The 17,500-nt window shown below is 39.9% G+C and overlaps 2 protein-coding genes across 2 annotated transcripts in view; one reads left to right on the plus strand and one right to left on the minus strand.

The window, feature by feature from the left end:
- The window catches only part of GPR180 (G protein-coupled receptor 180), a 29,399-nt gene extending 26,926 nt beyond the window's left edge, over nt 1–2,473 (minus strand). Inside the window, exon 1 of the mRNA XM_069008385.1 lies at nt 2,266–2,473. Within this exon, the coding sequence (XP_068864486.1) occupies nt 2,266–2,413 (148 nt within the window). The 5' untranslated portion in view covers nt 2,414–2,473. The remainder of the gene's footprint in view (nt 1–2,265) is intronic.
- A 144-nt stretch (nt 2,474–2,617) lies between these two features.
- Nucleotides 2,618–15,853, plus strand: TGDS (TDP-glucose 4,6-dehydratase). Its single transcript, XM_069008393.1, has 12 exons — nt 2,618–2,982; nt 4,449–4,515; nt 4,937–5,005; nt 5,815–5,905; nt 6,849–6,991; nt 8,454–8,552; nt 9,389–9,448; nt 11,693–11,736; nt 12,013–12,178; nt 12,760–12,818; nt 14,720–14,817; nt 15,180–15,853. The coding sequence occupies exons 1-12, from the start codon at nt 2,903–2,905 to the stop codon at nt 15,278–15,280; spliced, it is 1,077 nt and encodes a 358-aa protein (XP_068864494.1). The 5' UTR covers nt 2,618–2,902; the 3' UTR covers nt 15,281–15,853.
- The last annotated feature ends 1,647 nt before the right edge of the window (nt 15,854–17,500 follow it).

The following is a 17,500-nucleotide window of genomic DNA, read 5'->3' on the forward strand; positions in this document are numbered from 1 at the left end:
GACAGTGCCTCAATAGTCTCAATAACTAGTTCAAAGTCTAGTACTTTATGACCTTTGTGGCATGACTATGAGCATCACAGGGTAGCTCTTAAGTCTAAAACTAGAAGAACTTATGTGAATGGACTTTGACGTTATGGATGGATTAGAGCTAAAATACTTAAGGTATAGATAACACATGTCAAACTGATGCAAAGAAAATCAAACTTCACAAGTGTTCTCTAATGTGTCAGTCTACTGTAGAATCATAGAATGGCAGAATGGCCTGGATTGACGGGACCTGAAAGACCACCTGGTTTCCAAAACCCCTACCATGGACAGGGACACTTTCCACTAGGCCAGATTGCTCAAAGCCCCATCCAGCCTGTCCTTAAGCACTTCCAGGGATGGGACATCCACAACATCTCCAGGCAACCCATTCCAGTGCCTCACCTCCCTCACAGTAAATTTTTTTTCCTAATAGCTAATCTAAACCTACTCTCTTTCAGTCTGAAACCACTGCCCCTTGTTCTGACACTACAGTCTGCATCTTGACACACAGAAATATTTTAGTCATTTTAGAACTAGCTCATTTGACAATTTATCTTGTCTGAGTAACTCCACATCCTCAAACTTGTCTTCATAATTTCTTTCATATATTGCCATAGACTTCTTTAACCAAAGAGTATCCTAAATTAAAAGGTAGAATTTAGTGTAGAAGAAATATCAATTGGTACCCCAAGAGCACAAATTCCATACAAATTCAAGCAAGCCTTGAGTGTTTTTATATCTGTCAGAGCAACCTTTTTTTCACCCCTAATGGAGGCACCAGCTAGATGTGAATCAATAGAGTACTACCAGCTTCAGATAAGGAAGGTTTGCCTGATCAGAACCAGTTGCAAGACAGGTCCTGCAAAAACCCTCAAATAAGGTGATCTCCTGGGATCTGTAAAATGTTGTATGAACTACAGTCTAGCTAAGATTGTGAAATACTAACAGAAGGCTCTAAAAAAAGCTTCACTAAGACTCAAAATAGTTGTTGGTATTTATGCAGAAAGAGGAGTATTTCTATGCAAATATGCAACATCAATTTATAGAATTATATCTGAACACCTACACCACTGACCTTGAATCTTAACAGTCTTTTCTCAGATTTAAACAGTGCACTTTTTCCCTTCAGATCTATTTAGAACACTTCTACAACTATCTTCTAGGACAGTGATAATTATCTGCTTTCAAGTCACTTCATAAGCTAGCTCCACCCTATCTATCGTTTCCCATTCAGTGCTGGAAGGTCACGCTCCATCTCTGTTTCGCTTATGTCACGTTTTCCTGCATCCCGTTAGATTTTGAAACACTCCGCAGAACTGTTCTGCCCTGAAGCTCAATGGGAAAGAAAACAGCCTAAGCTACTGAACTGCTGAGCATATAGGAAAAGCACACTGACCAGCACAGCCTTGCTGTACACGGCACTTGTCATGGTTACACACGTCTCTTTCTGCGAAGTAAAACTTCTTTAGCAAGCACAGCGGACCACTGCTAGAACTCTCTTTCAGCAGGATAGGGGTCAGGAATTATTACTAAGTAGTTACTGACTAATACTCTGAAATCAATACTAACAAGGAGTTAGTAACACGAGAAAAAAAAAAGCCATTGGGAATAACCAGGTGAGAATTTTACATCCTAATGCGCGGTGTCACCAAGACCACACAGCGATGGGGCACAGCGACGTGGAGCACCGCTGCCATTTGGTGGAGTTCCAAGAGGGAAGGAGCGACGCGTGCCGCAGTGAGAACAGCCTCTGCTCTGCCGGACACTCGGCCAGGAGACTCCGCACCAGGCTTCGGGACACGAAGGGAGGCACAGCCCCGCTCCCCTCTGTGACCCACAGGCCGGGGCTGCTGCCAACTCCTGCATCCAGCGCCTGGGGCCGCCCGCCGCGCTGCGGCCGCGTCCTGCTGCTGGCCGGGATCCCCGGCCCCGCTCCGGCGCTGCCCGGACAGCGGATCGGACCTGTTGCACATCCCGGAGGAGGAGCAGAGGAGGAAAAGAGGGAAGGAGGTAGCGAGGGAGAAAAGTAGGGAAAGACGGAGAGCTGCGGGGCTGAGCTGGTTCCCCACCTCCCGGCCCCTCCGGCCGCCAGCGGTTCCCCGCGCCCCAGCCGCTCCTCACAGCTGCTCCCTTCCCCATCGGCCCCGTCTCGGGACAGCACAGCCGCTCCCTTCCCCATCGGCCCCGTCTCGGGACAGCACAGCCGCTTCCCCGCTCTCCTGCCGTCGGGGCACCCACCGTGGAACTGGAAGCGCGCCACGGGCCGCCACGGCTCCCGGCGGGCGGCGGCGCTAGCGAAGCCGCCCCGCAGCGTCTTGCCGGCGGCGGGGCCCCAGCAGCAGCAGCCGGCAGCGGCGCTGAGCAGCCACAGCAGCCGCCACCGCATCCCCGGGACCCGCCGGACACCGAGATCCTTCTTCCCTCCTCCCGCGCTGCCCCCCGCCGGGTCACGTGACAGCCCCCGCCGCGTTAGGCGCGAGCGGGAGGGCGGTAGCGGCGAGCGAGCCAATGAGAGGGCGCGTCCGCCCTTGGGGGCGGCCCGAGCGCCCAGGCCCCGCCCCTGCGACAACGTGTCCCGTTGCCGGGTCCGGCTGTAAAGTAGAGAGACCCGGAGTCGTAAAAGAGACGACTCTCGGTCGCTGCTAAATGCGGAGGAGAAGCCTTGGCCTTTTTCACACTCCGCGCCCGCCCCGCTGTCGGTGACCTCCGGGACGGTGACAGCTCCGCTCTGGGGGCCGCGCGGGGAGGGAGGAAGGCAATTCTTCAATGAGCGTCTTGCAGGCGCTGCGACTCTGTCCCTGAAACCCAGGGGCCCGTGCTGCGCACGCGCAGCCGTGGAGAAAAAGGAGCGAGGGGCCGGTGCCGTAAAGCGCGGATGATGTCGGGGCGGGCGGGCCCCGCGGCGCCGCCGGGGTTCGAGAAGCGGGTCCTGGTGACGGGCGGCGCCGGCTTTATGTGAGTGAGCCTGAGCCTCTCGGGGCCGCAGCGGGCCGCCGGCCTCCTGTCGGGGGCGCGGGCGAGACGTGGCGAGCGGGGGTCCCGCGGTGCCGCCTCTCTTGTGCCTGTCCCGGGCCGGTTCCTCGGCGCCGCTGGCTCGGGCCGCGCTCACTCAGGGGCTGCTGGTGACTCGCCTTTGTCGTGGGTTTTGAGGTGGCAAGTGCTGGAGCGAGCTGGGATGCTGCCCCGGTGGTCCTTCGCCTGCGGCCGGCGAGAAGGTGCCCGGTGAAGGCGGTGGAGTTCGTGCTCGGCTTCAGCCGGGATGGGGCTGCCCAGAGAAGGGCAGCGGAGCTGGTGAAGGGCCTGGAGTAGAAGCCTTATGCGGAGCGATTGAGGGTGCTGCGGTTGTTTTGCCTGGAGGCTCAGGCAAAACAACCTTCTCCCTCTCTACACAACTCCCTGAAAGAGGGGTGTAGCCAGGTGGGGTTTAGTCTCTTCTCTCGGGCAGCAAATGACAGGACGAGAGAATACAGGCTTAAGCTGCGCCGGCGGAGGTTTAGGTTGGACATTAGGAGGAATTTATTCACAGAAAGGATAATTAGGTATTGGAACGGGCTGCCCAGGGAGGTGCAGGAGTCACTGTCCCTACAGGTGTTCAGGAAGTAACTGTTCATGGCACTTAGTGCCATGGTCTAGTTAACAAGGTTGTGTTTGGTCGTAAGTTGGACTCGATGACTGCAGGTCTTTTCCGGCCTAATGGATTATTTGGGTTGGGGGTGACAGGGCTTTGAGCCAGCTGCTTTTTCCCATATCAAGCCCCCAGTGCTGTGGGCTCGGTTTGAGTTAGAGAAAGGTCTGGTCCACCTTAAGCTTGAGCCCATCGGTGTGGTTGAAGTCGGAAGCTGTGAGAGGGTTAAATTTCTATGTGTGAATAACCCCTGCTAACCTGAACTCTGAGCGAGCTGCATGTACACAAGGCTGTGCCAAAGAGGCAATGCCACCTGGTTGTCTGGTTGTCACTTCCTACACCTAGCAGCAGTGTCAAAGACTTGAGTGATGGGAGTCACTGCTGTGGGTTAGGAGTGTTGACTGTTTGGTTCTCCCTGATACCTGATAGGTAAACTTTTGAGTGCAAAAGTGTTTTAGAATGGCAATTGAGTACAGCATATAACAGGATTTTTTTATGTGACTCTGTGCAGTGCTGGTTTCTTTCATTATAGCATGAGCTTTTATTCTGATTTTTAGTTTCTTAACAATATGCACTTATATCTTAGAATAATGTACTTATATATCATAGAATATATTTGTATAATGTTGGCATATGTTAAAATATATCTTTGAATTCGTGTTTCACCTGTCTTGAATGTATCCCCTTCTTCCCCCAAAGACTTTTGATATTGCTGACTTATTTGTAATTTGTCACCTTTTTATTACCTTAAAGCCCAGTATATAGTTGTAAAATATGTTTTTCTTGTATCCTGCAGAGCTTCACATGTAGTCGTCTCTCTTGTGAAAAACTATCCAAACTATCTGATTATAAATCTAGATAAGGTAATAGCTTGTTTTCTTTCTTGACGTGGAAAACTATTTTAAATTATTTATAATGCAATCTGTAATGTGTTAACATTTATGTGGCTTATTGTTAGTTATTAATTTTTGTTTGATTTTCCATTTGTTCCTGTGCAAAAAAAAAAGTCAACTGGTGTTCAGAAAAAAAAAGAAGCTTTTCAAGCTGTAAATGTCCGTTTAAGAATTTTTGCAGTTGGGGCATCTTTTGGAGATTTGTGTTTTTAAACCTTTGCATCTGCTTGAAAAGCTATAGAAAATGCTATTTTCTATTGAAAAAGTAGGTTTTCTTTTGAAATAAGTTTTTGCTTTATTCTCAGACTTTCCAGTGCTTAGGTTGGATTTGAGTTAGCCTTTTTGCTTCCATAAAGCCCACGTATTGATGTTGTGTGGTATTTCTCTTTAGCTCGACTACTGTGCAAGCTTGAAGAATCTTGAAACTGTCTCTGGGAAGGAAAACTACAAGTTTATCCAGGTGATAAAGCCTTCTCTTCCACAAAACGTGACTTATTACAGATTTTTGGTGTACTGCTTCCACACTACTACTGGAAAAGATAATCCCTGATGTGCAACCCTTATGATTTGAACTGTAACATTGGTACTGACCTTAGGAGACAGCAAGAAGGGTATACACTCTAGTGGTACTGTAGAAAGGAAGTCTGTTTTGGAAAGTAGACCAGTAAGTTTAGAAAATTTGACTCAGGGGCTGTATGAAAGATACATTTTAATCACAATTTCTGTTGCTGTTCAGCGTAGATGTACTAAGCTTGAATTTCAGTTAAAAAATTCAATAAGTAGCCATTTAGTTCAAAATAATGCCTATTTAAAAAATATATCAAATTAAAAAGATAAATCACTGGTATAAACAGCGAACAGCAAAACTCTTGCAATATATAATCTAATCGCCCCTAGTGGGAATTCGCTTCTCCTTTTGCAGCGCCACTAGATGTCCCTGTCTGCTTGCCAGACTGGGAACTCTTAACTCGCTCTGGGAACTTGGCATTTCAGCCTCAGTGTTGGAGCTCCATGCTATACTTTTGTTGCGTGTATTTTTGGGAACGTTGCTGTTTCTAATCTTAATAGTAATATAAATTCTGAAATAAGCTTCATTGAGGATTTTTAAAAAAAATTGGGTGAAGTTTTATTTATGGTCTTATTTAAATGGCCCAGAACTGATTTGGTAGTGCTGTTTGTATCTTGTGTTCCCTTTGTAATGGTTTCTTGTATAAATGGAAGCTGACTATGTTCTATCAAAAATAATTTGCTATTTTTTTTTCTCTTTAGGGAGATATTTGTGAACCTGATTTTATAAAGCAGCTCTTTGAAACTGAGAAAATAGATATAGTCCTTCATTTTGCAGCCCAAACACATGTAGGTGAGCATTGCTGCATGTTTTGCTGTTGTTTTTCATGGATATACCTGCTTGAAATATATGTCAGTACACTTCTTTTCTTTTCCCATCATATAAACCAAGGATCCAATTTATCTCTCACATGACTGAATGTCTGGTGGCCTTTTTGACTTAAAGGGTTTCACTGCCTTGATTTAAAAAGTGCTTCATCTAACTGTTGTCTTGTTTTCATTGCACATAAATGGTAATGTACCTTTTTGTCAGCATTACATTTTAAAATTCCATGTAGACTCACATGTAGCTGACAGTGTACTGAGGGAGGCATAAAGACAGTGGAGAGGATCTTTGTACATAATCTGAATATTTACTTAACTGGCTCCAATGTCACATGAAAAAACAGTGTGAAAGCTGAAGGATTAGGCATGCACATTTTCTCCATTTCAGATGGCTGCTTTTCAGTATCACCATTAATATGAACAATCCCCACTATATTCCTTCCATCATGAGAAGAAATCCTCAAAAAATTCTCCAGGAAAATAGTTCTCAAAATTGTCAGATTTGATATGCACAAAGTCATTAGGGTCAGTAGAACAGTTGTAAGAATCAAAACAGCTGCTCATGAGTTAATAGTCATAGGTCCATATTACTGCATCTTGCAACTGTCTTTGAATGACACTTTTCTTACTGTGCTTAGCCTTTCCTACTGAGATGGGAAGTAGTTATGCTGCCACTTAAATAAAGTTAGATAATGCTATTTTAGATTAAAAAGTCCATAGCCAACAAGCTTTTGCTCCTGATTTCAGCCTCTTGTTGAGAACAAGGATTTTTGTCTTCAGGTAAGTGTAGAAGGTGCTATCATTTAATAAGGACATTGCTATCTGACAGATGTGCATTGCAGCCTCCAAGTGGAACCTATAGCCCTGTCTTGCATAAATTTAATCAGAATTGTCTGAATTTTGTAATGCAGATCTTTCATTTTGGCATGCCCTGGAATTCACCTACGTGAATGTTTATGGCACCAATGTGCTGGTTGCTGCTGCACATGAAGCCAATGTGGAGAAGTTTGTCTATGTTAGTACAGATGAAGTATATGGAGGTAGCATTGATGAGGTGAGTGTGAAAATGCATGAGGATTTTTCTAGTTTAGCTGCTTTTAATCGTGAAAACAAAGTTGAGTCTAACTTTCCTTGGCCTCTGTAAATGTTTGGCTTTAAGTAACCACTAGTTGCTTCTAGAAAGCTGAGTATCAAAATTGTCCTGATTTTTTTTTTTTGGTGCATGTTTTATATTGCATGTTTATTGTCTAAAGCAGTGAGATTTGGATCATTAGTGGTGTCACTACTCCTCAGAGATAGTATCAAAGGAGTGTATTATACAGGTTTTGTCCTGGAGACATTCATGAGACTTCAGTAATGTGCACAGCTTGACAGGCAGGGAACTGCTTTATATTCTAGCTAAAATGCTAATATTGTAGGTAGTGACAATTCAAACAGGAAACAATTCCTATATTACTGTAATAAATATTCAGATGTTTCCTCTTGTTGTATGGAGATCTTTGATTTTTGACAATTTATACCTGACCTTAATTCAGGAAATGTAATTTGGCTCAGTAAAAAGGCAAGTTATGCATGTTCATCTTTTTAAAGGCATAAATAACAGTCAAGGAGCCTTTTGCCATAGTCCATGAAAATATTAGTGTATTTCAGAAGAGTTCTATGCACTTTTGTATTATCACAACGTCTTTATCAGTTCCTTCAACACAACTTCAATCTGTGGGCTTTTATGATACCCAAGGGTGATGTTTTCTTGAGTGTAGACCTGTGGCTTGTCTGATACCTTCAAGCAATTTTTTTTTGTCTCTAGGCCTTGAAAGAGAACTTTAATCTGTTTTTTCTTCTCTTTTTGAATCACGCTAGAAGTTCTCATAGAGGTTTTTTTTCAGGGGAGGAGGGCCAGTTAATTTCAGAGGCAAAGGTCAGACAAGAAGAGTGAATGTTTTAATCACGTTAAGGTGATTGTTACCAATTGCACCTTGTGTAGCATCCCTTCTTCTTTTGGTTTTTTTTTCTCTCTTCAAGTAAGAAGTAGATTAAAGTGTCAGGATAGCCTGGAAGAGACCTGTTCTGGAACTGGTCAGAATTGTTGAAGCCTTGCTTTGGAGGTTTTTGGGTTGCAATTCTACATGTTTTACAGAAAAAAGTTACAGAAAAGTTTAAGAAAAGACCCCTTTCATTTAGGACTGAAAGGTAAATTTACTAGTGGTGGTCCAATGGCTCTCTGAGGCAATATGAGCCTAAAAAGGATTGAGCCTTCCTGTAGCAGCAGTGATGATTTTATAAGATAAAAAATCTGAGGACCTGCTACTGTGAGGTAACTCTGCTAGAACTATAAAAATATTACTGCTGGTAATCTGTCTGCCTCCTATGTTCAATAAATAGGCTGTCTTTTGTTGTAAGGGGACTTTGTCAGACTGATGTACTTGGATATTTAGGGATTTTTATTTCTTTTGTAACTTTAGGGCTTACCTGGGCAAATTACATTTGGGTGATGCAAATTCTTCTTTTAATTTTAGGAATTTGATGAATCCTCACCAAAACGTCCGACAAATCCCTATGCCTCCTCTAAAGCAGCTGCAGAGTGTTTTGTTCAGTCTTATTGGGAAAGGTACCAAGTAAGTCCATGGAAGCTTCAAAAACTCTGAAGCCTGTAATTAAATGTCAATATTATGTATTTAAGAGTATAAAAGAAAAATCAGTACTGGTCCACACAGTGCCACCTCTTTTCTTAGTGTTAGTCTTGTAGTTTGGATGTGTTAGAGAATCTCTACCAATAAGTGGTGAAGATACACTGGAAGACAATGGGGACAGGTTGGATGTTTTTAATTTTTGTTTTTTAAATCTGAACTGTAATATCTGAGAATGTGTTTTGATAAACTGGTCAAAGAGAACATTAGGAATTTAAAAATCAGTACTAAGCTTGAAGGAAGTACAAAAATATTACACAGAAGTAGAACAGGCATAATTCAAATTGTATTAAGACTAAGCTTATAGTTAAAAAAAAAAAAAGAAAAAGCCCTGTTAGATTTGTTTAAGCAAACACATTTCATATTTTGAATACTATAGACTTTTGTTCTTGATATATGATGTTTTTGATAAAAAGTTGATAAGAATAGGATGTTAATAACCTGTGAAACATTGGAATAAGTAGGAGTAAGCCAGTCTTCATTCAGCCAGATACACATATACCATGTCCTGTGGTGCTTCCAGAGCAAGAGGGATTTCAAACATTTGTCATTTGTGGTGCCCCTCACGGGCTGAGAAGGCTGGAGGCCCTTGCCTGTTTGACAGAAATACAGATAGCTTAATTCAATAATGTTTGTAAGGGCTTGCAGATTTTTGAGTATGCACTGTGTTTGTGTCAGTTTGTTTATTGATCAGCAGGAAGCCTACAGATTCTTACTGATATATGCTTTCCCATGTAATCACATGTACATTTAATGCTCTCCAGTTTCCAGTTGTCATCACACGGAGCAGTAATGTTTACGGACCACATCAGTATCCAGAAAAAGTAAGTTAACCTGTGCTTTATTCTAAGCTTCAGTGTACCATAATTCAGGGTTGCAGTGAGGTTACTTTTTTCTCATGTGCATGGGATGACCTTTGAAAAAGGCGTTCTTGCAATTAACATGTGATTATATATTTTGAGCTCACGCTAACATGTCTTACTGCGAACACATTTTTTGATTATGGATAGAACTTCAATTAGAGACTTGTAGTTTAAATGAATTTTATGACAGCAACTTTGTTTCGTAATTTTTCTATTTTTCAGAGGATATTTTGACAGAGTTCCCCTGCAAATTACATTAACTCACATGTCATGGTCTGTAATCAGGAGTGTTGAATAACTAAGGGAAACATTTCAAAAAGTAAACTGAGAATACAATATGTCTGGTATAGAAAGGGATGTTCTAACCTGCACAGAAAATAAGTAAGATGAAGCTATAGCATTCATCTATAAGGTGAGAAGTAGTGCAAAGTGACTTGTCTTTGCACGTGTTCAAACAGACCTTGCAGGGTAACTATTTAAAACAGTTATTACTGAGAAGGAGTTGCCTTTGTAAGTCAATACCAGAATCTGCTAGGTTAGTGAATGGAAATGCACTGATGGAATGAATATGATAATCACATGTACTCTTTGGAGTTTGGGGTGGGAAATGTAGTTATATTTTACAGTACTACAGAGATGTTTTTAAATTTAAATTGCTTTTCACCTTTCTGTTTTTTTTCTCTAATAAATTTATATTCACCTACATTATTGCAGGTGGATAAGCAATGGGTTTTAGAATACATTTTTCATTGGTCTGTATCTTGCTACAGGTTTCATGATTGTTGGGGGTATATTTAGGGGATGCATCACTATTTGCTTGCTTTTGACTTTATATTTATTCTTTCTCACATACCCAATTTTAGTTACTGCTGAGAACACAGCACTAGGCTTGATGAATCTTTAGTTTTACTTAGTATCCTGCTCCTATGTTTAGAGTAGGAAGTTAAAAAAATTTAAGTAATTTGAGTAGTTTTCTAATGACTTCAGTTTAAGGACTTTAATAGTGGGGCTAACTGGTTTGAAGTATCTGGGGCATTATGAATGCATCTAAGCTCGTAGATGAACATAATATTGTAAGTCTTTGTGCAGCAAGCACACTGTCACTTGATGCCTGTTGACACTGAACCGTGCCATAAATCAAATCCCTTCTGATGGGAGAGGATTTTCTAGAAGTCCTTGCAAGGAGTTTGAAAGATAAACCGGGACTTTTCCAGGAGTTTCAATGCTGCTGGATAGTTGTTTATTAAGTCTTATCAGAGGAACAGAGCCACTAGCATGACCCAGGCATAACACAGAGCGCAGAAAGCAGGAGAGAAGTGTAATTATCAAGATTTACACGGCCTTTTAAAGGTAATTTAACCAATAGTTACTAAAAACGTATGTTATTTTCACTTTCCTACCAATTATTCAGTAACACAGGCAGGAACTGCAGAATTCCTCATCCAACCATTCCGAACTACTTTTACTGCAAAATATGGAGTAGTAGAAGAAGGAAGTTTGAACAACAATCCTCCATTTTGATATTTTTTACTCTTATCTATTTACTACAAAGAGAAGCCCAAAATCTCTAAAATTTTCACTCTGTGACAATCTTACATAGTAATCTATCACCTAATTCACAGCATTGTATTTTCTAGTTTTTGTCTGATCCTTGGTAATTTTTTCAAGGTTGGAGGTTAAAACAGTGTTGTTCAAGGGGATAAGAACCCTTAAAAACAGGAAGAGAAATATTCTCGGCACTCTGGGTTCCTACACCTGTGTATCTGCATTATCTTAAAATTCTCTGTTGATTCTCTTCCAAATTTAACTATTTTAACAACTCTTTGGTTCTAGATTTACTGCAGTTTGCTGGATGTTTAAACCTTGTTCTGAACTGTTGGCAATAACTATTTCTGGTTAGACTCTAATGCACTGCTATGTGTAAAAGTAATGGAAACTTCTTTTTTTTTTTTTTTTTGGTGAAAATGTTACGTTTGTAACTGCCAGAAAGATAAGGTTTACAGTACAATAGAGGCATCTACTCTTTCAAAACCTTGCAGCTTCTAGGCTTGATACATTCTTCCCTTAGACTTAATAAAACATAAAAGTATTTCAAGGATCTTATTAAAATAATGCTACATAACTGTTGAAGTTCATTATTCTTTGCAGAATAGCAGCTTGTAAAATAGTGGAGTCATGGGTTCTTTTTTTTGTTCAATTCCTTAGGTTATTCCAAAGTTTATATCTTTGTTGCAACAGAACAGAAAATGGTAGGTAACTTGCATTTTTTTAATAGTATTTTGTGCTATAAAACTCTAATTGCAGTTATAAATATGTGCTAGTTTGTAAAATGATAATTACATAACTAAGTTATTAATCACTTATTTTAATAATAGGATTTCTTTAAAGTAAAGCATTGTTTGCATGTCCAGCTATTTAAGGTACCTTCAGGTAACCATCTGGCAGCAAAACTGCTTAAAACACAGTCCAGTAAATTGAATGCGTCTATTTGAGGATTAACAAATTTTTTTTGTCTTTTTCTTAAGCTGTATTCATGGTTCTGGACTTCAGAGAAGGAATTTCCTTTATGCGACTGATGTGGTAGAAGCATTCCTTACTGTCCTGAAGGAGGGGAAACCAGGTGAAATTTACAACATTGGAACTAACTTTGAGATGTCCATTGCCCAGCTTGCTAAGGAGCTGATCCATTTAGTGAGTAAACAGTTCTGATACTTTTCTTTACCAGTTTTCATTGCACATATGAATAATTCTATACACCTTTTGTAGCTCTGAAAGAGCTTAGGCTTGTGGTGGGTGCTGGAAGATCCTAGCAGCAGAATGATGTGCTACCCTTTCTGTGGCAGCTGGACTGTGTAAGTTTGCAGTGTGGGCTATCCTGTGTTGGGCTGCTGCTTCAGTTATCCTGACTGGGACATAACTGGCATCATGATTAATTACCATTTTTTTTTATGCTGACTGCTTTAGTTTTGGTCTGAGAATGTGGCACTGTTAAAATCTAACAGTTTGATTATGGATGTTCTGGTAGTGCTGGGATGAAGGAGACAGATTGGAGTTGTTCTAGATAATTCTCATAATTTTGGTGGTTTGAAGACTCAGTATACAAAAGAGCATTTCTGGTTGTGATTTGTATTTTTTATTTGGTGGTGTTTTTTTCTTAACAAACTTAAATCTTGTTTAAATTAACAAACTTAAATCTTGTTATATATTTTTTAAAATATATATTTAGACCATCCAAGATGTATAGGAGTGATAATTGTTTTTCTTCTTGACAGATAAAGAAGACCAGTTCAGAGTCTGAAATGGAGCACTGGATGGATTATGTTAAAGACAGGTAAGGAATGTGGAGGGACATGCAGGATAGTTTTGTCCTGAAGGTTTCTGAGACTCTTTATCAAATGGTTTCTTGTGGAAGTGTTTCTGCTCTGAAGGAGGGGAAACACTTTTGAGGGAGTAAGAGCTGTTTTGCTTCCTTAATTTGTTTGTTTTGCTAGTGGATTTGACATCTATGATCAGGGTTCTGTATAGAAAAACAGGATTTTCCTTTCTTCTTTGGATCTGTAGGTCAGAATGTGTGTCTTGAAAGGGGAACGTGTAATGGTAATCTGTCTGTCTTCAAACTTCTTTCATACTTCTCGCTACTGAAGTCTGCTCTGGGAAGAGGACAGGTATTACAGAGCAATTAAATCTTTCCTTCACAGTAGTTTGGACAGTTTATTTGGTGTACTTTGTATTCAGCATCACTGAGTGAGATGAATCCCATCATCTCTCGGTTAGCTTCAGTATTTTGGCATTAATGTGACTAATTCAGACTTAGATCTACTTTATAGTAAGACCCACTCTCCACAGGCAGAAATATGTGCCTGTGGAGTGTAGTTAGCTTTAGATTTCTGTCTTAAGCTGAAGCTGCTATCTCTAAAGTAGATGTAAAGCTCTAAGGTACCAAAGTTAGGACAATGGTAAAAATGGGTAGCTTTTATAGATATGCTTTTGCTGTGTGTTTCTGTCCTTAATTTCAGGCTTGGTTTGGCTCTGTTCTTTTATCGCCATTTCTTTTCTGCAGCAGCAATGAATCTCTGCTTATACTTTAGATATCACTCTCTCCAGAGTGATTAGAAATGATGTGTCTACTGATAGCAGTTAAGTATTATGGACTTTAGAATTCTCACTTTCTGTTCACATTTGTGTTGTTATCATGGCAACTGAAGTGTCTTTAAAAATGTACTAACTTTTGTTTTTAAAAGGAAATGTTCTTCAGAATCCTATCTGAGTGTATCACAGGACTTTGAATGAACTGCCTTTGGCTCACATGATATGAGTGTTCAGGAGTTCTCAATGTAATTCAGTTTGAGATGTTTCTTCATGTGTTTTGGGCCCTGTCTGCTAATGTTTAAACATAAATGGGCTTGGGAAAACTAACCACATAGGAATACATGTTTCAGGGAATGTTGAGGTCTTATAAAAGATTGTTAACATACCTAATTTATGACTATTTAATTCTATAATGAGTGACTTAAAGGTCATGGGGGTTACTTGTTATGGAAAAATGAGTTCTGCTTCTGCTCAAGATTAGCATGTTATAGTAACAGTGATAAGGACTTGGTTTGTGCCTGCACATGTACCTTGACTATTCAATATGCCAGTGCCAGTAGTGCAGGAATGCTAGGCTAGGCTACCTATCTGCCAGACTGCAGAAGTGAAAATTTCTTCCATGCTTAAATATAAAATGTGTCTTTCTGCATTGAATCTTGCAGCTTGGGATTCTACATATTCAGTATTACTAAGGTTGTGTAGCTAGTGAGCCACTGTAATGATGCCACTTTGGAAGCCTGTGTGTTTTAAATCTGAAGTTTGTGTAAATTTGTGGGTTTTCAGGTTGAAAAATGTAAATGCTAATATTAGAAAACACTGGCTCTGCATTGCAAATGCACTGATTTGCACAATTGCGTTGGCAGTGATTTGAGTTTTGCATTCATTTTTGTGCCAATAAAATACTAATTAATATTTATTCTAGTCAATTTCAAGTAGTTGACTGTACAAACTGAATTGTATTGTTGTAGCTGCACTCAGCTGTCATGTATTTTTTGAAAGGAATGCAATCCGTTCATGTTGGTGGGAATTTTCAAAATTGAAGCATATCTAATGTTCCTTGGAAGACAATGTGAGGTACTGCATCTCTAATTAATGAAGAAGTATAATCAAATTGTTTTCCGTATGCATTTTATACTTCATCAGGCCTACAAATGACCTGAGATATCCAATGAATTCAGAAAAAATGCACAACTTAGGATGGAGACCTAAAGTGCCTTGGAAAGAAGGAATAATGAAAACAAGTAAGACTGATGACTTTTACACTGATTTAGGAGTGACGGGAGAGGGAAAGGGGGAAATGGGTTATAGGTTAGCTACTGAGAGGCTAAAGAGATTGAATGTAACACTTGAATTTTACATAAAATTGGCTGCTTTCTAAGTAGTGAATTTACATGACTAAAAAACGGGAATAATCACTTTTTACTGATAGAGTAAGTCTTGCATAAAGAATTTATAAAGTTCAAGCTAGATTTTTCTAATATTGTAGGTTAAAATTTTCCATAAAGAAACTTAGCATGCTGTTAGTCTTACGATGTCTGTGGAATATTTGGATTTCCCTGTTAACTCTGGTCAACTTGGCTTACCAACATTGTCTCCATATTAGTTGAATGGTACAGAGAAAATTTTCACAACTGGAAAAACGCAGAGAAGGCTTTGGAGCCCTTTCCTGTGACAGAGCCATTTGCCCAGCTCAGTGGTCCATAGTGTGGCACAGAACCCGAAAGAGTTTTTTCTACCTCGTACGATCTTTTCTTCAAAGCCTGCAATCAAGTGGCCACACTGGACTCAATGTATTCAAGATACATGAACCATGATGAGTAAAGAACCACAGTACAGCACAACTTCGGAATGGTTTCAGCACTTTATAAGTTGAACTTCTTAATTTCAGCTTTTGGTGCAATACTCTATTCTCAGTAGGTATTGATATTAAAAAACTGTATGGAGTGAAGAATATTTATAATGTTATAAATTAGTGTAACTGAAGTAAAATCTGCCTTATTAAAAATAATTAACTGTGATTGCAGCTTTTGGGACTGGGAGTTAAATTTGTTTTTGTTCTGGAATTATTCATCTGTATTAGTTTGTTTTTACAGTGTAATATATATAGAATTTTTTGTCACTTCAAAGAATTGCGTTTTATTTTTAATCAAGGGGAGAAATTATATTTTTTTTGGAGACTATAGATTGGTTGACAAAAGCTGGATACAGTACCTGTAGGATTCCGTCCATTTCTCTCCTGCTGGTGCACTATTAATTTTTGTAGGTGACTGATTAAACTTATCTACTCTATCATTTTAAATGCCTCTTTTTAAAGGGAACAAGGGGGGAAAGATGTCAAGAAGTAGCAGGTGTTCTGGCTGAGATTCCAGAAGCATTTCCATAAACTTTGTCTGTTTTTTACTGTATTACTGTCTATTACATGTTAATTCCCTTTCCTTAGCTGTAATTGTAACAAACTTGAAATATTGGAACACAGTTAACATTCCAATGATCTTATTTCCTGAAATATGAAGGCTACTTATGGAGAAAAAGTTCTAAACACTTCTTTTTCTATGTATTGTGGGTTGGCAGACCTTAATCAGTGCGTTTCACCAATTTTTTTTCTGTAATAAACATTTTAAAGATACAACAGTATTTGAGTTTTAATATAAAATTTGGGAAAAAACCTTCAATTCTATAAATATGTCAATGAATCTTGTTCAAAGTTGATTTAGTAATACTATGGTGTAACTGGTTTCTCTTAATTAAAAAAAACAGGCCAAAAAAGTAGATGATGGTTTTTTTTAAAAAAATATTTCTTAGCTCTTCCTCTATCCTGAAAAAATTACCTTCACTTTTCTGTCAGACGTAAGAGACCACTGTTCTTGGTTTTATCACTTCAGCTTCTGTGGTTGGCACAGTCCCTGATCCTCTGTAGCCCCTGGGCAGAGCTGCAGGAGGCACAGGACTGGGATGCTGTGGTCTACTCAGAAAAAGCCGTGACTTCCGAAGGGTTTCAGAAATTGGGAGTTAACTCTTGAAGTACAGGTGTTCCCGACTTCATCACACCTCTTGTGTGGTGCATGGTGCTGTTGATAAAATGCCACTTTTGGTTGGCAAGAGTCATCTAAAAGAAAGCTAACCAGGAAGTTTCCAGGCTTACTGCGGTGCCAAGTATGGGTTTTAAAGTCTAAGAGCCTGTTATTGCAGGTGAGTTTTCTGTGACTAAGTGGGGTAATTATAATATACTTGAATTGTGTGACAGTTATATTTTTTGGGTTTCTGATACTTGGTTCGGAAGTAAAAGCCTTGATTTGGGACAGATAGAAATTACAGGACTTCATATGTAATGATCTGTTAGCATACTTGGCTTACCACATGTGCTTCTATGGATGAATCACTGAAATGTCACTGTCAAATGCATGTTGCTGTCTACATTCAAATATCTCCTTAATTTTTATACTTTTCTTGATATATGACTTCCTTACAATGTGCATCCTCCCTTACAATATCCATTTTACTGTTTTGTATTTTGCAAAAGTCAGTGCCAGAAATAGCTGAAGTCTGGGAAAGATCTGTCTTAGCTGTGCTTGTGATTACTGTGACAGCTGCTTTGAGTGAATTACATGAAAATATGTGTATTTCACATCTCCTTATACTGGCTGTGTTGTGTTTTTAGGAGTAGAGATTACAGATAACTAAAATCTTACTATTTTAAACCCGCATAAACCTTAATTTAAGAATATTTTAAAGCTTTGAAAATAGGTACAGTGTTTTTGGAGCACTAAAAATAACGTTATCAGAAATGCATGGGAGAAAGCAGGAGTGGGGAATTGGTTTATTGAATACAACTTTTGAAAGTTGTTTGTAATATTTAGATGCTGAAGATGCAAGCTTTGATATTTATGTGACTAGCCAAAGAAGTGGTATTACCAGGAGTGGATT

Source organism: Aphelocoma coerulescens, chromosome 1 (assembly GCF_041296385.1).
Source record: "Aphelocoma coerulescens isolate FSJ_1873_10779 chromosome 1, UR_Acoe_1.0, whole genome shotgun sequence".
NCBI lineage: Eukaryota > Metazoa > Chordata > Aves > Passeriformes > Corvidae > Aphelocoma > Aphelocoma coerulescens.